This window comes from Phoxinus phoxinus (assembly GCF_949152265.1).
Source record: "Phoxinus phoxinus genome assembly, chromosome: 11".
Taxonomy (NCBI): Eukaryota; Metazoa; Chordata; class Actinopteri; order Cypriniformes; family Leuciscidae; genus Phoxinus; species Phoxinus phoxinus.
This window is the reverse complement of record NC_136886.1, coordinates 19,414,961-19,439,392: the sequence shown is the minus strand read 5'-3', so window position 1 is coordinate 19,439,392 and position 24,432 is coordinate 19,414,961. Positions and strand designations below refer to the sequence as shown.

Here is a 24,432-nt window from a genome sequence, read left to right as displayed (position 1 = left end):
TTGTCTTGTGTGAAGTTTTATGTTATTTTCTGGTCTCTGCCATGTTTTGTAGTCCTTTGTAGTTTTTCTTGTTGATTAGTTCATGATTGTTCTCATGTCTTGTTCGCCAATCTCCCCTTGAGTGTATATAATATACCCAAGTGTTTCTCATGTTCTTCTGGTGTTGTCCTTCTATGGATGTTATGTGTGCGTGCTTATTGTCAGTTTTGTTTGCCTTCCTTGCCTGTGTCTGCATTTATCAGTTTTGTCTGGATTTACTTTTAAATTTACCTGGATTATGTTTTGTTTGAATAAATGTTTGCTTCATCTGGATCCAATTATTATTTTTTAAGGCACGTTTATAAAAGCTACTTAAATGTCCTAATTTAACTAAGGCCTAATATAAGCATGTATATGTATTATGCAAAAGCAGCAGTTTTCAGATACCAACACCATTGTAGAAATGCACTTTTCAAAGTCAAGTCAACCATGATTAATTCAGTCCACGAGCAAAGGTGTTCTGCTGGTCTCAACATGTCGACCCCCATGAGGTTACCCGCTCTGTGCAAAGTTTATTTAGCTAATAGCCACGATGACTGAAGCAACCATAACAAGTGAATGTACAAGATTTTAAACATATTTTACAAAAAATATATAGATATTTATGTGTAAAACACTTTCTAATGAGGGTAAAAGTACCATTAACCTTTACAAGGCAAAGTGAAGACAGGTCAGTGGTGTTATATCTCTCTAGCAAGAGTGGAATGAGGCCACAAAGTATGAGAGAACTTCAGTCAAAGCAGAGGATCTGAAAAGTAGATTTAGGGTTGAATCTTATACTAAAGCTCCCGAAAGCAACATGAAAAGGTGATCTTAAGGATATGGGGAGGAAATCCACAACTGAAATGGATATAATGTTTCTGTTTTCTTTTCATAAAGTACAACCTGGAGGACATTTCAATATTTTAATGAACAAAATCATGAACACACACACACAGCTTTTAAAGTTTACCTGCATTACTGAATTGGTGCTAATAATGTTGAAACAGCATGTGTAACATTGCAGATCATGTGAAAATTCACAGGAATAATTCACCGTATAGTAAATAAAAAAGGCAAAAGCAGCTGTGAATATAGGTGACTAAGGCATTCATATCAAGATATGCTGGACTCATTTGCCACTTTCCTTATTCCACATATAAAACAACTCAACGCTATTAGACATTGTAGTTCTACGCAATCTGTTGTCTTACAAAACAAGTCCTGTGAAGACATACACTAAAACAAAAAGCACTTTTCTGAAGCCATCATACAGTTAATAAGCACAATGTGTCAAATGTGACAGGGTGTGAAATTGATTTGACAAGTTAACATGGCATTCAGTGGATGTCTATACTTAAATGCTAAATTATGGTTTAAGGCTGCGTTTCAGTGAAAACATGACATAAAAAACAGGATGTCAGACATCAGAGTTCTTAACAACCAAATTGGGAGAACTGTGTCTATCTTTGGAGGGTAAACAAATGCCCTTTAAATAATTGTGGCATGCTTTAATTATCCAGTAGAGATGTTACAACAGCATCTGGTTGCACAGGAATGTGTGAACCAATGTGAAAATGAACAGTTGTTTCTTCAAGTCTTCACGACGAGATGAACTGAAGGTGGACGGGCGATGATGTCTCACCTCAGCCCTGCAGCAAGTTTTTGCATGGCTGCTTCCCGCTCTTCTGATTTCTGCTGTGAGCGACGCAATATGTTGCGCAGTTCCTCCAGGTGGTCCAGCGTGCCCACGAGCTCACCTCGAACCGTCTTCATCTGACTCTCCAGCAGCTGTGTGCGGTGCAGGGAGTTACGGCGGTCTCGCTTGCTGCGCTGGACCTTCTGCTCCAGATCTGACACTAAGACCAGAGCCAAAACACAACAGTCAGACTCAATACACATTCATTTGTCAAAATGGAAATCATGGATATAGCCTTTATAAAAAGTAGCTACCAAGCTAATAAAAACGTTTTCCCACATTTCCAGGAAGTTTACAATTCAAAATGTCCAGTTTATTAAAGACACCATGAAATCAAAATGGACAGTTCTTATTTTCAATGGAATATCGTCCCCTCCCTCTAGCAGCGACATCTCTTCTCTTCTCTTCTCTTCTCTGGTGATGCGTTTGCTGGCATGAGGGCGGGACAATCTGTCACTCACATGAGATTGACCAATAGCAAACCACAACAATCTAATGATCCAATCAAATCCCTTTCACTCAGATATACGTCACAATAGGGAAGAAAAGACTATTGCGATTTCTGTTTCCTGACGACTTAAAAAAAAAATCATTTTGGTTATACGGATAATAATGGAACATTCCATATTATCATTTTGCAAACATTATGGGAACGTTACTTTTACATGGTCTCAGAGCATTCTGAAACAAGTAGTGTCATTTTAAAAACGTCAAACGGACGTCCAGCTAAACCGTTTCAGGAAAAAAGTTCCATGGAGAATGTATAAATAACGTTTTTGTGCTAAAACATACGTTTGAACAGATATTCTATTAACATTATTGGAACAATGTTTCTACATAACTTTGAGAGACCTTTGTGAGAATGTTAGCCAAAGTTCTGAGAATGTCCGCTGTTAGCTGGGTAGCCTAAGAGTGGAATGCAGTGCAAAAATTGTTTTTAAATAACATACATCTTCTAGTAAAAACATGAAAACATACCTAAAACAATAAGAAGTACATAAGAAGTAAATATTTATATATAATATATAAGACATTAGAATTTAGAACGGTTGTATTATTAATAGAGCATGTTTTGTGTTTTTGTCTTGAGAAAGAAAATGTGTTTAGAAGTTTTGTTTAAAAAGAGAGAAAAAAAAGTCAATTGGATAAGAACAATGAATTCAAGATATATTTTCCAGAAACAGATTATTTAACAATGTTGAAATATTTTAAGAATGTTTAGATATATACAGTATATACATCTAAAATGTTTTAACAGATATTATGTTTTAACGATGTCTACATATTTATACTGTAAAGGTACATTATTTTGACTCAGCAATGCAAGGTTCACATTCAGAGACATTCCATTTGAAGATCATAAACACATACCCATAGTGTCGCCACATGCTTGGCTTTCTGAATGCGTCTCAGTCTTCTTCTCCAGCAGGCCTTTGGTTTCGTGCAGCATCTTCTCCATGTGAGCCAGCTGAGACGCGTTGGCTCCGCTGACCCTGCGGATGAGCAACCGCTCTCTCTCTTTCTCACTCAACTCTTTCTTACACTTACTCATCCTCTCCACAATGCTAATAGAAACAAGAAGAAGACCCCAGATGGATTTAAACGAAATTGTGACCTATATTAAACCTGATTTTCCTGCTACTTAGCACAAACTAATACAAGAAAAACAAAGCTATGCTGTTCAACCGAACACAACCTCGTCATTCTGGTTTCTTTGATAGTTTCCCATTGCATTTTTTTCAAATGCTTGTCTATTTCTCGTCTTTTAGTTAATAAAGTCTTCTGTATCATCCGGTCTGTAACTGTAAGTATCCTCTTGAATAGGAAGGAGAAGATGGTGTTCTTTTATACTTGTTATCAAGATCAAATTTAGCCAGCAGGCAAACAAACAAAGAGTGAACAGAGAGTCATGAGACCAGCCTGATTCACAGCCTTCAGCAACACGGCCTTTTACACTTCACCACACACTGATGGACAATGCAAGGCATTCTGGTTAACTCAACATTAAAAACACTTTTGGTCAACAAATGCTCCTGTTACATGTCAAATGATTGACATGTGATGAAAGAGACTCACTTTCACAGCACTTCTCCATCTACTTTTGAACACATTTCTTCTTCAACCGTTTATTGATCATAAACTACGCACAGAACCTGATTTAAGTGCAACATGTTCCTGGAACAACATTCCAATCAACCAATCAGGTTTTCAACATTCCAATCAACCAGATACGTTTACAGTTAATGTCAAGTTTACTTACAACTGCAGGGTTATGTGCGCATACACCTATCATTTCCCTCTGATTTTAGGGATAACTTATGGATAGGGTTGGGTTTGGGGGTGGGGATATGGTTAGGATTAAATTTTCGGACAGGAATGTTGTTCCAGGATCAACAAATATGCTGACCCAGGAACGCGTCTAATTCGGCAAAATCATGCCTGTCAGACATCAACAGAAGATAACCAGGCCTTTTGTCTGTTCTCAAGAGACTTCAGGAGATAAATCATCATTTAACGAGGAGTTTAAAATGTTTAAAAATACGGTGTGTGTCTCTCACATACAGTTCTTATGAAGATCTGAACAGGACTTTAAGACTCTCTCGTCTACCCGAGGGCACCACAGCACAGAGCACAGCAGCTTTTCATGTCAATATGAACAACAAATAAATGTTCTTAACCATAGGCTATTTATCAAAGAAGCCCTGGCTCTGTCGTGCTTTCTTCTATATTCGACAGTGCAGTCAGTAATAAAACAGTCTTGTGATGAATCACGAACACTGTTGATAGCATGGTCAGCAGGAGACAAAGGATGGGTGTCCTCACATGCTGGGACAAGAATTTCGGGATCTGGGACACCACGAGCACTTTATAGGCTCAATTATGTAAGTAATTGCTGAATAATACAGTTTAATAATTAGATTATGGAGCTCTGCCATACTTTTAGTAATGTGAAAGTTGTTTACTTACTGTGGTGTCAAGTAGACAGGGTTGTTATTGTTAACTAAAACTAAAACAATTTCCGGTAATTGAAATAAAGCCGAAATTAAATAAATATAAATATTAGATGGAAAAACTTGAATGAAAATTAGACACTAAAATGTGAAACAAAATGAAGTAGCATACAAAAATTACTGACATAAAAAAATAATTAAAGCTATGGCCTAGTGAAATATGAATAAAAAAATGACAAAAAAGCGTACACTAAAATTAATCAGAAAATACAGAAATAAAAGCTAACTCAAAATATACTAATATAATACTAAAATCAAGCAAGTGAATATTTGACATTTTTGTTTCGTGAACAAACTGTGAACAATACTGTTTACCTGTTACCACACACACACACACACACACACACACACACACACACACACACACACACACACACACACACACACACACACACACACACACACACACACACACACACACACACACACACACACACACACACACACACACACACACACACACACACACACACACACACACACAGTATTGTTCACATTTTGTTCTTTACACACACACAATACATTTAAATAAATATAAAATAGTCTAATTAATTCAGGCCTCCCAGAGCTTTGGGTTATTCTGACTTCCTGATATGAACTGCAATTGTGTTTGTGCGATTGTGATTTTTGTAACCCAAACACACATTGACATAGATTTACCTTTAAAGCCATAACCATTCAGATTAATTTCCTTATGGATGATGATATTGTTATTGTTGTCCATAAGCTAACCTAAGAAAATGTTGAGAGGGTGAACCAACAAATATGTCTATTGATTCCTTGACTTTTCAGCTGAACACTAGGAGTATTATGCCATCACAAATGAGATCTATGATTAAAGGAAAATATTCACATTTAGACTCAGGGCCTCAGGCTTGTGCTTTCCTGTAAAAAGCTGCCTTTATTTACTCTGATAACATTATAATATCAAGTTCTAGTTAAAACTGACTGCACATACAAGGCAAAATATTTTGAGATGTTGAAAAAAATTGTTAAGGCAAATATATCATCTTGGAGTTTAACATTGACACTGACCAATCTAAACGGTCACGTGTCCAATATGTGAAACTCTCTCCATTGCACATATAACACACCTAATGTCTCATCCTTATCGACATCACAGCTGAAATGTGATTCTTTTGAAAGAACTTGAATGCTTTATAGGCTGGTTTATTATTTTCGCATTATCTGAACTTTCTGAAATGAGGGATAAATAAGGATGTCCACTTTATTCTTCTCAAGACTGCAGCTGCTCCAATCTTCATCCCATCTGACTCAATTCCTCCTGACAGCGAAACAATGTGGACTTCACAAACTTCACATGCAATTAATAAGACAAATGGGTTTAGCCGAACGGCAGCGGGTGTCGCAGTCTTAAAGAGGATTACTGTGTTTTGCAAGAGAACAGATGAGATGGAGATTATGTAACTTGCCCCATCAGACTCCTCAGTTGCTCCTGGTTGCGGCTGCTAAAGGGACGATGTCTCATTGTCATATTAGGGAGGTGTCATTACATTCAATTATAAATCTAAGTTCTAAAGAGAAAGGATCAGCGACACTTTAAATGATCTTGTTGTACAATAAGAACATCCAGTTTTTACACTGAATCCACCGTGAGTGAACGATTGCACTGAGAATAATCTCTGCTATTCTCACTAAAAGTTTGAACACTGCATTCTTATAAAAAGATACCTTGCAAAATAACATGGGATGGTCTCCATGGATCTCCTAACATTATAACTTTGTTTTGAGTCATTACACTAGATTTTGGATAAGCACATGGATTTTTCCCCATTACCAGTGTATAGTCAGAGCATTTCTCTCAAACTATCTGCCACAAGCTGCCATTCTTGTGGTCTTCCTGTATAACTGTTAGTAGTAAAGAACTCCACTAGGTGGAGACAAAGATAGATAAGACCAGATACACTCTAAACAAAAATGGTGCTTAATAGCACTAAAAGTGGTTCATTGGCTTGTAATCAGGAACCACTTTAAGTGCCATATAGCCCCTCACCTTTGTCAAGTGGTGCTATGTAGAACCATAAGAGCACCTTAACCACCCAGAAGAACCGCTGAAGAACCAAACTGGGCTTAACAGGTTCTTAAAATGGCAGTGGTGCTATATAGCACCATAAGCACTGCAAAGAACCCCTGAAGAACCGCTGAAGAAACACTTTTTTTTAGAGTGTAGGTAAGGTCATTTTACAGTTTTTTACAGTCGCTAAGACACATTTCTCAATACTTAGGTCACTTTTTCAAAACTCTTCACACAGTGAGCACAACAGAAGTATATGTGGGCTAAACTGTGGATCATTTATCATTGCTTTGGCACAAAATTCATTCAATGACTACATCTTTCAAATTAAATTAACTCTTTTCTCACTTTGACACAACAACTGCCAAAACTCTGCGTACAGGCGAATTTGCACATGCTTACATACTGATTTCAAAACTGTTAAACTTAAGTTCAAAACAATAACATAATACAAAACTCAATAAGACAGCATTTTGCTAAATTTCTACAGTAATATTGTAATGAAATATATTTTAAATCTAAAAATGAAATGCTATAAAACAATTGGACCAACCACAGCTGATTGTATCTGTATCAGTGGATGGTGTGTATGATTGTATTTTGGAATTACAAAACAGAGAGATGTCCTTGTTTTACAGAAGAAAACATTGAAAACATGATGCTCCTGTTGTTAGTGTTTTTAGGTCGTTGTTTTGTGGGTGACAAATTGTGTTTGTTGGCTGTCAACCTTTGCTAGTGTGTTATGGAAGAATGTGTTGATTTGAGATATGAAGTGATTTTTTTAGTCTGAAGTGGTAGTTTTAGTGCATTTTGAATGTGAAATGAACTGCTGTGCCGAGCTGAAAGTTGGTTAGGAGAACTGTGTGAAGAAGAGTTTTGAAAAAGTGACCTAAGTATTGAGAAATGTGTCCTAGCGACTTTAAAAAAACTGTAATGTTAATCATAAAATGGACCCGTTAAAAACATTGCATGTTTGAAATATAATATAATATCCTGCGCCAGTCGAAAAGTGAATAAGAATGCTTTCTGCAGATTTGTGTCTATTTAAGGATCTACCTGAAGCTTGTCCAGTGTTTTTGCAGATTTATGCACATTTAGCCAAAAGCACATTAACAAATGAGACATTCCAGCCAGTCTAACTCTGACCCGATTATGAGTAATTAACCGTGTAGTCGCACAACCTGTTATGTTTCATTTATTGTTATTCGTCACCTGAGCCAGATTTTTAGTTGACGTCGTACTTCTTTCCAAAATTAAGTGAACACGAATTGCACACGAAAAAAATAAATAGGCCTACAAATAAAATAAGAATTGCACACTTTCCCACACTCATTTGAGTGAACTTAATATTTAATACATATTTAACTATACAAAATGTGTGCTGGTCATTTTAGGAGGGCCTGATGCATATTCTTCTCAAGACACTTTTACTTTTGCAAGGACACAGAATGATTCTCCCTTCAGCGCTTCATCTGTCACAGTCAGCTAATCGGAGCAATGGAGAACAGACTCATCTTTTTTTGTCCTCAAAGTCCAGTGTCCTGATTTAGCCTAACTATCCAAGAGATACAGAAATACACCAGCCTTAAAATGACATTTTCATGTTCAAAGTGACAAGGTAAGGTTTTGAAGCATTGTTAGAAGACAATATCTAAGGGTATAAGTATAGCACAGTGTAGTATTATAAAAAATTTCAGGCATTTTTGTCAAATCCAAATCATGTATTGGCTGTTTTAATTTCTGCTTTTATTTGCCGTCACAGAATAATGTAACTGCAGATTTATTTCCAACTCTTCCTGTAAGGTACAATTTATTTTTGATTCAATAAATGATGTAAAAAATAAAATGGGTTATAAATACATTAAACAATATAAGTTATAATCCATAACTCAAAATGTCATTGTCATACTCTTTTAAATGAGTGGTTATAGTAGATGTATGTGTAATCACAGCTTTTTACCATTTGCACTCGAAATTCGTTTTAATGTACTCTCAGGATGTTGGGGTCTGCAGTGTTGGGGGGGGGGGGGGGGGGGGATTTAAGGTATTTTAAAAAATTTATATAAATAAATATATACAAAATAAAAATATACTGAAAAAAATAATATCTAATATATATATGATTTTTAAAGAAAAAACAACAACTTTTATGTAAAAGTAATTCACTTTAAAAATATGGAGAGAACATGGACAATGTGCCATGGTTTGATTGCTGCCATCAACTGGAGAACAGATACTTAAAAAATTAAAATTACATGAAATTTCAAAACAGATGCTTTAAATCATTACTCAATGGTTCATTTGCCATTTCCTCATGGGTATAACGTTTATTCATTTAGATTTATGTTTAGACATTCTAAAATAATTATTATAACAATAAAAAAAGCTTTTTTATCAATTATAATTTTTGCAATAATGAGACATTATTTCAGTCAAACCTGAACGTGTTATGTGTTATACTTGTTTATGTTGTGTGTATATTTGCATTTGTTCTTCATTGTGGATGTGTTGTGGTGTCACTCCATGTCACATGTGGATGTGATAGGGTTGCCACTTCACTTCTGTGTATTTGTGTTGTGGCTGATTTAGTTTTTTCTGTATTTGACAAAATAGTATCGTGTTTTTCTTCTTTTCCCCATTCATCCTATTTAAAAATAGATATAATTTTTTTTTTTATATATAAATGTAAAAAAAAACTTAAATCCCCCAACACTATACACATGTAGAGTGAAAACATTAATAATAAGTGAGTGATATTACATTTGTTCTGAAAAAAAAAAAATACATTAGTATGTTACAACATCACATTTTATTGTCTGGAGTCTTGAGAGAACCCGAACATCCTGAGAGGGACTAACATCAGGCTAACATACAACCAGATATCATTCCAATTCATTTGTTTGTTTGTAGCAAAGGTCATTTGGGGTCAAAAAGTCCCAGAATAATGGATCTAATTTACTTTGATTTATTGCATGATTATTTATAAAAAATGTCACCATTTAAATAGACTAAATTATTGTTTTTCTATTCAAAACAATATTATAGGCAGATAAAATTATTAAAATGTATCAATCTATATACCTTACAAAGAAAAAAGCAACAAAATTCAAACAACACGGCTTTTATTGTTTTAAAACAACAAATGTAAACCAGAACCACTTACGTACTCTCTACACTCTGTTCAAAACATTTTAGAAGCGTCATCATTCAGAGACAAAAAGAGCAACAAGAAAATGCATTTTTTGGTATTCTACAAAGATTCGAGCAACACCCATCAAGTAAACAATACAACTTATAAAATCGCCCACATGCAAAACAACTGCACTGAGGTCATTATTCCAGTCCTTCGTATAGTACCTGTACAATGAGTACAAAATGCCATGTAACTTCGCTCAACTTAAGCTGCAACTGATCTGTCTTTCTCCCCAAAACAAATAAGAAGCACAGAAAGGAGGAAAGGATGCCATAATCCAAAGAGTCCTATCAAAACATTGGCTGTATTCCAGTCCAGGATGCCATCAGTGATGCGTTTCCAGCTCTACAATAGTCCACTCGCCCTGTGGAGAGGCAGCGTCCTCGGGGGAGAAACTGGTCACAGTGATGCTGGTGGTGGAGTCCTCCAGTGGAGAAATAAGCTCGGCCCAGCGCTTAAACGTGTCCTTCTCGTGATACAAGTAGTCCTGTTCATTCAAGCAGTCTCGAGACAAGGACAGCGTCTGCTTTATCAGGTACTGTGCAAGGTTTAAATCCTCTGGGACTGAGTTTATGATGCCCAGATTGGACTCTTGGTCAGACAGTAGCTGTCGAAGCAGACTCCAGTCTTTCTCTGCGAACTTTCCGACTTCATTGTCCACTGTCTCTACTTCTTTACCATTCCAATGTGACTCCTCCTGTTGGGGATCATTGCTCTTGTCTGCATCCATTCTTTGTTCGAGGGCTTCTCCCAGGTCCATCTCGTAAATGGGGGACAGGGCTTTAGACGACCGCCGGTCATGTGTGCAGGTTTGATCCAATGTGTCACAACCATCAATGTCCCCTAAAAATAATTGACAATACTGCACAATGACCAAGTGTTTTATCCGTATGTGGGCTTTAAAAACAAAAAAACCCAACATTTTCTTGAAGACATGCGTTGTTTCTAGCTCCACATGATGTACAGAATCACCCCTAGTGCAACTGTGTCCTCCATGATGCAGTTAAGACGAGCTTGAAGTATGAATCATTTTAAAGACTAAATAGATGAAAAAATATATTCTGTCTTAGGCAGTAATAACTTTTTAATTGTCATCAATCAAGATTTGATTCAATGACGCATGCATTACAATTAAGCAGATGTGCAAATCCAAAGTTTTCCATGGAGCAACTCTTGACTTTCCATGAAGTTTCCATGTTATCCATGGAACAACTTCTGAATTTAGGATAAGGATGGACAGATGCCATAAAGGTGATGCACAGAGGAAAACCTACACTGAATGTGTCTCTTTTGTTCACAAGTGCTATAACAGTAAAAGGCATGTTTTTGCCAGTCACTGCATCTCCAGCATAACTTATGTTTTGTTCACACACAAAATATATGGATTCTCTGGTTCTGATCAAACTGAGCATTTTCTCTTAAATATACACATTGAAACGTAAGCAAGCACGAGAGCTTTTTAGATTGTTTCTTAATTTTTAACTTAAAGCTACACTGAAAATATGAGGGACATGCTGGCAAAAGAGTGCTTATTGCTTTACTCGGCAAACTCAAGATATGCTTCTTGTCAAGAAAAACTCAAGCAAAACCATTAACAGTGATTGGAATCATTATACAAGTGTGAAAAAAGAGAGACACAAGGAGGACCGTTTTAGATTTGTTTTCTTTAAAAACACAACATACAGAAAAACGACTAATTCTACAGAAACACACTGAATAAAATGAAATCTACAATGTAAAAATCTAGAGTTGAGAAAATGGTTAACTACTACAGAACTACAAATGGCTTGATATATTGTGAATGAGAAATAAAAGAAAAAAAAATAGCACACACGAAGATGGATACAAACATAGATGGGATTTGAACAAAATCAATAAAGTCTAGCATTAGCATGCAAGATTCCCTGGTTTGGATGACTAAACAGACAGAGTCTTGAAAAGTAAGACAGCAACACTCAACATCAATATTGAGTATAAAAAACATCTAGATCTAACACATTCAAAGCATCATGACCTCTATAAGGTGTGGTCCTTTATGGGCAGTATTAAAAGGAAGCTTAGCTCACTGTATGTTTGTGCATCTATATATATATATATTTATATATTTAAAGGCCAAGTCACATGGTGCTTGTCTTTTGCATAAATATCTCTTATGGAAAAGTCAACGTATAAAGGACTTGGCCTATGAGGAAGAAGCTTACTATTCAGCATGGATAATAACAAACAAACAAAAATGATTGAGGACTTGGGTGCCTATATATTAAGTGCAATAGTACAACTGAGACTTCCCAGCCACACCACATAACAGATGTTCTACACCACAAGCATATCGATATATTACTGTAAAAATTAAGCTTGTAAACTTGTTTGTTGAGTTCCTATAGCGCCTCAGAGAAGGCATTTTAGTTGTGTTTATAGCTTTTTGAAGTATTAGATAGCAAACAATAGACAATTAAAGAAAAGGATTACATGAAGGGAAGAGGGGAGGCAGTAGTGTGCTACTTTCTAAATCAATGAACTATCAGGATTTACCCCACTGGATTTACCTCACTGAAAAATAATTGTCTGAAAATTTGAGTTGAATGTGTCAGGATGGGAAACTGAGTGGATGTTTCTGAGACTGCAGTCAGGGGGGATGGGCTCTAACATTATACATTACCTGCTGGAGAGTGTGCAGGTGAGCTCACATTCAGCTGCGGCTCAGGTAAGTCTAGCCGCAAGTCAGCTTTCCTGCTGTCTATATGTTTGGTCTGGAGATTGCCATACTGTTCTGCCAGCCGGAGGTCCAGGTGACTAGGACGCTCCTGAGCAGGAACGTCACTGGTGTCTTTATCTTGCACAGGGGCATCTGATTGATTGTATGCACAATTCTCCTGTGGAGATCCCCGGACCTCTGTCAGGAATACCACAGGTTTGGGCTCCTTTTCCTTTTCTTGGTGGTTAGATATCACTGTGTTTGTGGATTGCAGGGAGCAATAGTCTGTCTGAGAATTGTGAGATTCACTGTCAAAGACATCACCTGTCGAAGTCTGGGTACCTCCTTCTTCGCATCCAAGCTCCTCACACTCATCCACCGAGAGCAAAACAGAGCGACGGAAGTTAGAAGCTGACTGGTACTCTGGTTGCTCATTCTCTTGGTCCGCAGCATCTTCAAATGCGAGGTTGACAATACCTTGGAACTGTGGAGGTGGCTCGTTTATTGGGGGAGCCATTCCTCTCGGTAGCACCTCAACTTCCGATCTTTCATCTTCAGTCTCTTCCTCTTCTTCTTCCTCCTCCTCCTCTTCTTCTTCTTCTTCCTCAGTGGAGAATAGTTGGTGGTTCTGTACACTCTTCAAGTTTTTTAATGCGGAATCCATTTCACATGGTTCCTCCTCCACTGGCACTTCATCTTTTCTAATCCACGATCGTGGTCTTTGACGCCCTACCTCATCTTCACTTGTAGTCTCTGCCTCCCGTCCTCTGAGCCGTACCTCCACACGCAGTCCAGCCCCGCTTTCGTAGATCTTGAGCTCCTCAGGTGTGCTGGTGTCACTGCTGCTGCGGCCTAGAAAGTCAGAGCAACGCATGGTCCCACACTTTGAATTGCCACGCTCATGAGAGCAACAGTCATCATCCTGTGAGCCTCCAGCATCATAATCCTCCGACCGTGGCTTTATGTCATCAGAAGAAGTGGTGGCACTGCCAGTCTCTGACTCTGGGCTAACCTGGGGATGAAGCCCATTCCAAGAGTCCTCTTGGGGTGTCTCAATGCTCCCTAGACTGAGAGGTGTATCAGGAGGGAAATCCTTTGAGGAGTTCATGGAATTGAGGCCCCGGTCTGATCCAGTGACATGGGGTGGAACGGCATGAGCTGTGGCCAGTTTACTCCCGCTCACCTCACTCTGTTCAGAAGTATATGTATGCATGTCTGGAGTTCGAGTCTTCATCTCTGTGTTATGTAATTTACTCACTGGATCACTGTTTTTCTCCATATCATGAACCTTAGTGGAAGTTGCTGATATACACTTGGGAACCACTTCTGGCTGGTCTAGTATAGCCTGGCTGACTAGTGAATGCTGCTCTATGGACGAAGGAACTTTGGAACTCTCTAGACAAGATGCAACTACTTCCTTGCTTCTTGTCTTACCTTCGGTAGAAGCTGGATTCTTCTGAGTAACCTTTTTTAAGTGTTTGGGGCTAGATATTGAATCTTTCACAGCAGTGCCTGGTTTTTTAGAGACAGTAGGAGTTGAGTTTTTGACTGCTCCAAATGATTTAAGAGATGATTTTGTTGAAAGTGTTTCTGGAGCCTTCTGTTTAAGTCCCGTTTTGTTTGGGGTAGCAAGCGACTGCTTAGAGGAAGACGTGGAAGCTTTAATGCTCTGCCTTGACTCAGAGATGGCCTTTGTTGTCTTCTTAATAGTTGAAGGTTTGGATATATCTTTCTCTACCTCTTTTCTTGGGGAGGCAGGCTTTTTAGAGCTAAGGGCTGAACCAGGTCTAGATGAAGCTGTTTAAAAGAGGGAACAGAAAAGACTCTCATTAGTGTAATAACAGTTTACCATTAGATCCATTCTGAAACCGGACTGTTTCTTACCATGGTTCTCTGAAAGGCCTGACACAGTGCTCTTGCTCTTTGGATCTGAGCGGGATGCAGGAATTACAGGTACTGCACGGCTAGTTGTGGAAGGTTTAGTCTTGCTTAATTTATTAGTGGGGCTGTAGCAAAAAAATGAAGGACCAAAGTTTGACTATCAACTGGAAGAAATAGACATAGTAAAAAAGTCTAAGGATCGCAGGCTGGTTGCGTTCATAGAACAACTCACCTGCTAGTCTTTTCAGTGTCTGTTTTTTGGGCAGGTTTGGTCAGAGGAGATTTTGTTGTTGCCTTGGCTTGAAGTTTTGACCTGAGACCTACAATGTAAAAGGATTATTCAGTCTTTATAACAACGCAAACATGTTTTTATAAATGACATTGCATAATGACGACATAGAATGTAGTTATTTAAAAACAATTCCAAGCACATCATATAAAACATTTGTGTGTATATTTTAAATGTATAGCCTATTAATCTAATTAAACGGATCATTATCATTTACAATCCTGTTCTCAACACGGTCTACTCAAGAAAATGTATTGTGTTTATTTCAAATGTATTAAGTTTTGATATTTGTTGTACCTCATAGTACACTGGCATATCCTGCAGTATCCCTGTGGTATCTAAACCCACATTCCTTAAGAACTGTGAGCAAGGTAACAGGCATGTGCAATTTTAGAAGTGCTAAGCAGCTTAATGACAAGCTAACTCTGACATACCCTGCTAAAACCTACTCTGCTGAGCACAGACTCTCTGACTCACAGGGGAGTCAGTACCAGGCAAACACTAGCTAATAAGCAAAGAAAAGGGGCGAAATACTGGATTTCAAGATTCAGAACTATAGTACATTCCTTCTCTCTCTATCCTTCCTTTCCCATTCTAATTTTCTAACTTTTATTAAAACTCAGAAGCACACATACATACTGTAGATTTTACTTACAGTGACAGACGCTTCTTGACTTCCATGGACCTAAAGCTCTGGTTTGCTTATTTAATAATAGTGCTGTTTTTAGGGCTGATTTTCTGCTTAGACAATTTTACTAAATCTGACTTTGCTGGAAGCAAAGCCAAAAACATTTTTTGCTGGAAGCCTCCACTTTTCACAGTAAAAAAAGGGACTGGCTCGAGATGAAGTAGAGTATCGAAAGGGACGTGTGTGGTGTGAAGGTAAATTCACCTGTTGGTGTACTGTGGCCATTGTTGCGAGGACTCCCAATGCTGTTGTCTGGTGAGGTGCTGCCAGAGTTAGATGGAGTATTCTGAGCATTGCTGGCTGATTCCTGAGGCAGATCTTTCCCTGACATAGTGTTCTTCTGCAATTTTCCTCCTTTAGCATGGCCTGTTGAGAGATCAGACCCAGCAGAGGAAGACTTTGGCCTTGCTCCTGGGTTTGGCTTCCTGTCCAGCACCGTCTTCCCTGCAGGTGAACCACGGGCACCTGAAGTGGAGGAATTCTCCCGTGGAGCACTACCACTAGTGCCATTCAATACTGGTTTAACAGTAGATGAAGTCTTGGTTTTAGCTGGCGTGTGAGTTGGCTTAACTTTATCATTCTTGCTTCCAAGTGAGGTGTTGTTACTAGATTTTGTTTTCCCAGAAGGAACCGTGTGAGCTGTTGGCCCTAGAGCATCAGACTTCATGGTGCCTGATGCTGCAGCTACAGATCTTGCAGGGGAAGCACGTGGACCCTGTGATGCCTTAATGGGACGATGAGTAGAGCTATCACATGGAGATGAAGTGGCCGAGAGGCATTTCGTAGGTTTCTGTTGCAGTGAGAAATATGGAAAAGAGAATGAAAGACTATGATGGCTTTGTAAAATATTAATCAGATCAGCAACCCATTTGATGGTAATCTCAGACATATAGGAACAAAGCACTATACCACGACCTTTGGATTAAAAGGCTAAAAAGCATATACTTGCAAGTCAAAGAAAATCATAACTGAAGGACAGCTGTTTCCTTAGCCCAATGTCTTTATATCCATCTCACTTAGGTCATATATACATATTTTATTTTATTGTAGCTCAATAATAAGACCAAAAAACAGATATTCACATCCTCTCAAAGACCACAAATCTCAAATCCAATCCAACTATGTTTTCAGGATCAGTAATTCTGCAGCACAGATTCCCTGAATCAACCGTAAGGTGTGTAGGTGAGCTCACATTCATCTGCGTCTCAGGTAAGTCCAGCCGCGCTCATCTAACACCCATTTAATGTCAGTTCAATCAGCTTGTCTATCAGTAAAAGAAAACCTTACAAAATCAGAACTCACAGCAGAGCCTATGCCAGTAAATCACATTATGGTGGTCAACCGATATTGTTTTTTTTAATGGCTGATGCTGATACAGATATCTAGAAAGTAGGTTGGCTGAAATAATACGAATTAATACACATTACAATCTGTCTTTAGCCAGACATTTCTCACAGTTTCACCAAAATAAGTAACAGAATAAAAGATCACCTGAGAGCTGGTGAGCACAGGTTTTTTTCCAAGCCTTCTGCAGTCACCTTTATCAAGAGCAGCTGAGAGGGTTGGAGGAGGGAGGAAGAAAATAAAAACTAATTTTAGATTACAGACAGCTTCAGTTTAATTAGAACATCCACTCCTGCATAATCAACATTTGCCAAACATTTCCTCAATCAGACACACACATACTTGCACACTTACAATCAGTCACAACCCCAATCAGTAAAATAGGCAGTGCAGCTCTGCGGAGAGCCACTGATTTCCTGCCCCTTCATCTCAGATAGACAGCGCAGATCTAGCCTTTGATCATCTCACTGCATCCTTAATATCATCATAAAAAAACTAAGATCTAGCCTTTCTTCCCAGCAATACAACTGAGCTCTGATTTCACTGCTGTCATGCCAGAAAACAATCCAAATCATGGATCAAATATCTCCTGTGAAGGAATGCAGCTTGAGTGTTTGTGTTCGTTGTTGCACAGCGAATGCTTTGCGTATGAGGCACCACATTTGCATATGTGGTGGAATCTTTAGAAAGCAGAATGTAAGCATAATCTTGACACCCAAAGCAATGCATCATTTATTGACGAGATCACAATATTTACAACACAAATCACATTTATTAACAACACAAAATCCATTGTATCTAATTGTGGACCCCATTCCCCAGCCCCCTCTGTAAATAATGTTTTGATGTGTTTGGAGTCTTCTAGCCTTAATGGTCAAAGCATCACAGGATCATATTAAAAAGATCCGTTCTGATGGCTGTGTTGATGGACTGACAGGAGCTGGAGGTTATCCAGCAGGGTTTCTCTCACCAGCACTGGCGTCCCACTATCCATGCAAAGGAGGGCTCTTCATCACTGCACTGGACCATTAAAATAAATAAATAAAATAACACCCCCTATTCCTCCTCCTCACAAGCGCAGTCTGCCTTATGTTCTTCTCTCTCCTCTGATTTATTCTGTACTTCTCTTCCCACATTATTTACATTTAATTTCCATTCCTCTTTCTGTTGCTATTGCTAAAGTCTTACCTTTTCTCATTCGCCTCCTTACCTGCAAGTATTTGTTCCCGATATCTGGGTTGTAGAGTGTCCCATCCTTGAGTGTGCCGCACTGCAAAGAAGGACTGAAACAGGAAGGTCCAGAGCCTCGTGCGCAGCAAACACAGCTCACGCCTGAATGGCTACCAGAGGGACAGAAGGAGTGAGAGAGGGTGAGCGAGTCAGTCAGAGAAAGAGAGAGAGCGAAGGAGGGAGGGTGGGTACAACAGCAGGAGAAGAGAAGCGAATCAGCAGCTGCTTCAAAGGCTGGTTGTCTTAGCAACGATTGCCGTTGCCTCCCTCTACCGTTAACAGGATCCTCTCCAGCTAAATGGATGATGTCACTAGCAGAGGCTTGTGTTCACGCCTTCTGCATCGAATGTTCATTAAAAAAAAAAGAACCTCTGTATTTTTCAGATCCTGCCTCAGTCTTTCCATCCGCAATTCATTTCTCCCCCTGCCCCTCCCTGCTTCCCGCTATAATGGACATAGAGCCAGATTAGACATGGCCACACCCATGACTCTTGGTCTTTCTCAGACTAATCCATTCTGCTATTTCCCCTGGGATATGAATTAAATCACAAAGAGACAGGAAGCGACAGTGATGGCCAGAGAGAAATAAAGAAAAACATCAAATGACAGAGTGAGACCATGAGCATGCATGAGAGGTGAGGTTGTTTACTATGAGCTTTTCTATTTGTAGTGTCACTTTACAGTAATCCGGCCCAGGCCTGGCCGCGTACATTATAGTGAGTTTAAATCCCAGGATCAGATGAAGCACTTTGTACATTAAAAAACATGGGAAAGTGCTCAGCAGACCTATTGCTGCAGGCATGCTTGATGAAGCATATGGGATCTATTCATCAAGTATATTAATAACTTCAACACTGCTTCAGTTAAAATATTCAGATAAACATGTACATTGTAATGCATATATTTATTAGTGCATGTTATCCCAACTTAAAAAAGTTCTAGTATCTAGTATGAAAAATTAATAACTGAAACGGCTGTTCTTTTCAGTCAATGTCACAAATCCTTCTTACTTTTACAACAACTTAAATCCAAACATCCAACCACAATTCTGGTATGTAACACGCAATGGACAGAAGTGCCACCATACTTTGAATGTCCTGTTTCAATAGGAAATTAGATTATAGAAGTAAAAACGTATGTACATATTGTAATTCCAGAAGTAAATCCAAAAGTAAACATCTTTGTATATGCAAATCCATACAAGATTAATTATAATTATGTATTCCTCACATTTACTTTATATATTGACCATAATACAACAGACAGTTTTGATCCTGGATTGTTTAAAGTCCCCCTGTGGTGAAAATCAAGTTGTTGTCTTCCTGCTTCGGGACTACAGGTGAAAATTAGCATTTATGCTATAACCTGGCTCATTTACAGTCTGTACAGAAATGTTAGATTGTTCATTAATGTGCACTGTCCCGAATAAAAAAAAAATAAAAATAAAAAAATCAAGCTTTTAAATGTTGTTTATATGTCTATGTGGTGTTTTTAATATGCTTAAGACAAATGTGTAAATTCATAAGTCAACACCATTGCTGAGTATTTTCTACTTAAAACTGCAGTGAACCAAAGTTTTTCCTCAAAAACGCGGGTACAACTACCTTGCAACCAATCATGTCAACTTGTGATCATCAAAAAGTGGATCTCTGAGCTGGTGTGAGTGAGTGGAGGCGGGGCTAATTTGCACATTCATATAACTGCGTATATACTAAATAAGGCAAGGGTGTGTAGAGTTACATCCAAGCTATTTTAAGGCATGACAAATTTGTTTGAGGAAAAAAACGTTTTAAATATGTCATTTTGGTGATCAAAGATTAGTTTTAAAGGGATGGTAAAATGCCCTTTTCACAAGATTTAAAATAAATCTCTGATGTCCCTAGAGTGTGTGTGTGTGTGTGTTTGAAGTTTTAGCTCAAAATACCTCACAGATATTTTTATATAGCATGTTAAAGTTGTCACTTTTTGAGGGTTAGCAAAAACTAACCGTTTTGTGTCCGGCCCTTTAAATGCAAATTAGCTGCTCCCAACACAGAGGGTGGAGTTTCAAGAGCTCCTGTGTGTTAGCAGCTCGATTACCTCACGCAGACACACACTAAAATGACAGAAACTGTTCTGCCTTTTATGTTTAAACGGAGTCAGACAATGATGGAGAGACTCAAGAAGAAGTGACAACAAGTAGAATGCAACAGGACGTCTCTGAATGGTTAGTTGGTGAATTTATGTTGCTGATGTGGCGTTAACTATCTTCAATTAGCATATTCTGTCATGGCAATCTATAAATCGCTTGTATAGGAACTGTTGTAAGATGCACACAGAGTGACTTTCTATTGCATGTGAAAAGACAGATGATACAGTTTGAGCTGACTCACAAATGTGCTGGACTACAACAACTCTCCCTCTTCTCAACATGGACTGCGTGTTCCCGGGGGCGGGGTTTATGTAAATTTAAAGGGGGTCACACACCGGACGAGAAGCGCAGTGCAGCGTCTAGGACAACTCGAGGTATCGCACACCGGACGCGCACTTTCTCAGTTTATGGCCAGCAATATTGTTATGTTTAAGTACATTATGGAATTAAGATAATGTTTGTACTATGTTATGATTGTACTGTACAATTAAATGCAATCGTTGCTAAGTCTGCAGTCTGAACACTTTATCTCAGAGCGTCCGTTAACTGAATTAATTGAGCATATCACCTGAAAATACGATAACATCAGCCATTTTCATTCAAGCAGCGGATTTCTGTAAATGAATGTAAAACTAAATGTATATTGCAGCACAGGGTGAAGTCTATGTATACTACATTAACGACGATTTGAGAAATAAATGTAAATTTAATATACAACTATGTAAATGGCGCTCTGGCGCAGCAGGATTTTGAACACGGTCCTGACTCCTGAGCCGTTGCTGAGTGCCGCGGACAGACGTCGAATGGCGCCGCCGGTGTGTGTACACACATAGAGAATAATCTGTTCGAATTTTAAAAACGTGGCGCGACTCGGCGCTGTGCTTCTCGTCCGGTGTGCGACCTCCTTTAGGGTTGGTGATGTCACTAACCCGTGATGAATGTCGTGTAATCCCTACCAGCCGTTTGTTGTAGTCCTTAAAAAACTATTTCTTTAAAAGCAAATATCTCCCTTTGCTTTGAACTTTGAGCGTTGTAACTTTGCAGATGTTGTTTATGCTCAAACAGCAACATTACACACTAACTAAAGTTAGAAAAGTGAAATCATACTCAACCACCCCTTTAAGGGATACAATTATTGACTACAGGGGGACTTTAATAAAATAAATGTTTGAATGAAAACTATGTAACCATGTTATAAAATAATGCATCCAGGACTGTGGTATATTTTTTATATAGTCAAGGCTGAAGTGGTTGCAGGTACTCCTCTGAACATAAGCATACATGTAATTTTCGGATCAGATTTGAGCTTCGGGTGGGTCCAAATAGTTTAACTTTTGCGGTTAGACCGTATGCGACTGTTTTAACCTAATGTGATGTATTTGAATCTAAACTATAAAAGCAAGGTGAAAAGTTCCAATATATTTTGCACTAAAACGTTATTCTTTAAACATTATGAATAATTATATCCAAAATAATTATTTTATATATATTTTTTTTAACATATCAGTTATTTGCGTTGTGGGGATATAATCATACATTCAGTATCATTGGAAAAGTTGCCAAAATGCAACAATCGTATGTGATTGTCAGAGATTATGGAAAGATAGCTTAACAATTTCCTTTAGCTGTGTGACTGCATTTACAATATAGTCATGGTGTGTTTGTTTAGATAAATATAATGTATCAATATCCATCTAAAGTCCGATGGAGAAATATAATATAATTAATAATATTATAATATATTGTATCACTTTTTATAATTACCGGTAATATAAACAATTTATTATTAAAATAAATATGATAAATCACACTAAATGAATGTGTTAAACTGACCTCAACTTTGTTGCACTGATTGAATTAAAAGGCTCAGTTAAGATTAGTTGAAATAAATGATTAATTTACTAAATGATGTGTAATGAAATGCTGGCTTTTAGTGTCCTGGTTTGTTTACCTCCACTTCCTCCTGATTGGCTTGGTCTTCTGTGATAATGTCTACCTCACTCGGGTCACCACTCAGCCGATTGACAGCAGTAAAGAGGTCACAGCAGTTCTCCACAGTAAGACCCTCCCGCACAGCAAAGCACACCTTCCTCAGTATAGTGGGGTCACGTGTAAACTCCTCTCTCTGAAACAGTACACGTCTGACGGTCATAGCTGACAAGACATCTTATATCTTACGTCTAAACTTCATCGATTGGTCGTACCCTTCGGAGATCGTGGAAGGCAGCGGTGTGTGTGACCTGGGCCAGGTGTGTGACAATCATCTGCAGACACTCCTCTTGCAGTTCGCTGGCCAGACTCAGCACCTGCTTGGCCCATTTCACCTCCGGCAGGCTACCGATCAGCTGCTCGCAGCCACACAGCACAGATACGACACTCTGCACTGTCTGAAAATCAGAAACACACACTCTCATTCATAGATCCATCTTCCATAGTTCTTCTGACACATAGTGGCAGCACTGTTAGTGACTGCAAATTTTCGAGTGGAATCCAATATGCCTCAGCGGTGGTTTACACCAAGGCTGGAAGTCAGGCGAGGGAAAACCCAATGTTACAACTACACTTGGCAGCCGCTGAAGGTCTAGGTCTGTGTGAGTGAGTGAGAAATTTAGGGGACTGCCAGACTATGGATGAAGTTAATGAAGTTAAGTTAATGAGCTGTTTGAGGCTTTGCCACGCACACGCACACACACGCGCACACACACACACTAGTCAATGGCCCAGCAGCAGAAAGACAGTGAACAAAAATAGTTGTCCATGTTGTTTCCCATGAGGAAACCGGCATACAGTATAAAAATACTAAAGTATTGTCTTAATGCAAAAAAAGTAATTGTGAGAAATAGTTTTACAGTAAGATTAGTGGGTCAGAAAATATTATTAGCTCAAAATATAAACAAAGTCAAAGGGAAGTCCCCACCAAAATAGAAAACATATTTTACACACCATGTTTTTGCTGACTGTATTAAGGCAATCTTTCTGTAGTTCTGGAGGGAGGAGGGCAAAATTCCTTTCGGACCAGCACTTCACGAAATGCTCAGCAACCCATCTGTGGATTGAAACGCACATCCATGAGTGTACGCTGTTTTCATTCTTTCTTTAAAATCCTTTACTAATAAGCAAAAGTCAAAAAATGATTTCCTAGCAATTCCTACTGACATACAAATGCAGTTATAAGAAAAAACAACACGTCTTCTCCTTTTTGGAGTGTATCAGCATAAATGTGTGTCAGTATAACAAAGAGCAGCCCAAATATTGATAAATATTCATGCTAAAAATATGTGTGCAACAAAATAATTGTTATTTTTGGACTAAATATCCAAATGATCTAGGTTAGTAACACAAGGACAGTAGAGGTTCAACTGATGCTCTGAACGGAAAGCAGCAGTATATCTTATACCATCAGATCCTGATGCGTGATTCTTCACCCTCCTACCCGCAGCCGAGGCGGTGGCAAAACATCAGAGAAACAACACACACACACACACACAGTCTCTCTCTTTCTGTCTCTGAGGCACTGGAAAAATCCCAACCTACATTCACACGCCTCCCTGAGCTGGTTTACCGCAGTGCACTGAGTTTAGAGCAAACTGAATTAAATGACAGAGTTGGGTAATTAAGTAAGGGTGATGGTACGAAATGATTAAAGGTCAAAGATTTCTTTTTTTCCCTGCTATTCACGTTGTCAATCAAAGAATCTTTGGACATCTAGTCATTCATTTTTTACATCTATCTGTGTTACCAGTACAAAATTAGAGAAAAATAGAGGAACGATTGTATTGGAAATATTTTATTTCATTCAAAACAATCTTTTTTGCATTGCCTAGAGGTCCTTTCACACCAAATGTGAAACGAACAAATTGTTGACGAACAGTCTAATATACCAAGAGCGATGTCAATATTTGTTGGTACAATACAGGGTGCAAATACTTTTCAGTTGGTCTGCCATGCGGCAATCACAAACAGCTCTGCTAGAGAAATATAGGATGCAAAATAATATTTACTTACTTTTGTGAAGAAACCCTTTATGAAACTTTAATGATTGAAAGAAATCAATTTAAATCCACACTTGGTAAAGATGTTCATAAAGAGTTGGTGGAAATTTTTGTAAAATAGATTTTCTTTGCTGGTTTGCAAAATTTTGTTTCACATCATTTTTGAGGTATTGAGAAAAACAGAAATGATTCTGTGCGAGTGAGCATAAACAGCATAATCTGCTTC

At 38.3% G+C, this 24,432-nt stretch overlaps 2 protein-coding genes across 3 annotated transcripts in view; both read right to left on the bottom strand.

Annotated features, from left to right (window-relative positions):
* Positions 1–930: 930 nt before the first annotated feature.
* LOC307007262 (uncharacterized protein) lies at positions 931–3,661 on the bottom strand. 2 transcript variants are annotated; one of them, XM_079629058.1, is made up of 3 exons: positions 3,414–3,569; positions 3,089–3,282; positions 931–1,877 (listed from the first exon to the last, which is right to left on the bottom strand). In XM_079629058.1, exons 1-3 carry the CDS (start codon positions 3,506–3,508, stop codon positions 1,660–1,662), a joined length of 507 nt encoding a protein of 168 aa, XP_079485184.1. In that variant the 5' UTR covers positions 3,509–3,569; the 3' UTR covers positions 931–1,659. The 2 variants fall into 2 exon arrangements, with proteins under 2 accessions (XP_079485184.1, XP_079485185.1); XM_079629059.1 differs by having other exon boundaries at positions 3,089–3,661.
* Positions 3,662–9,868: 6,207 nt separating this feature from the next.
* Positions 9,869–24,432, bottom strand: part of btbd8 (BTB domain containing 8) — a 37,248-nt gene continuing 22,684 nt past the window's right edge. The window contains exons 10-19 of the mRNA XM_079627329.1: positions 23,158–23,260; positions 22,419–22,601; positions 22,166–22,339; positions 18,064–18,193; positions 17,001–17,062; positions 15,714–16,299; positions 14,765–14,852; positions 14,536–14,657; positions 12,616–14,448; positions 9,869–10,799 (exon numbers count right to left, since the gene is read on the bottom strand). Of these exons, the coding sequence (XP_079483455.1) occupies positions 10,282–10,799; positions 12,616–14,448; positions 14,536–14,657; positions 14,765–14,852; positions 15,714–16,299; positions 17,001–17,062; positions 18,064–18,193; positions 22,166–22,339; positions 22,419–22,601; positions 23,158–23,260 (3,799 nt within the window). The 3' untranslated portion in view covers positions 9,869–10,281. The remainder of the gene's footprint in view (positions 10,800–12,615; positions 14,449–14,535; positions 14,658–14,764; positions 14,853–15,713; positions 16,300–17,000; positions 17,063–18,063; positions 18,194–22,165; positions 22,340–22,418; positions 22,602–23,157; positions 23,261–24,432) is intronic.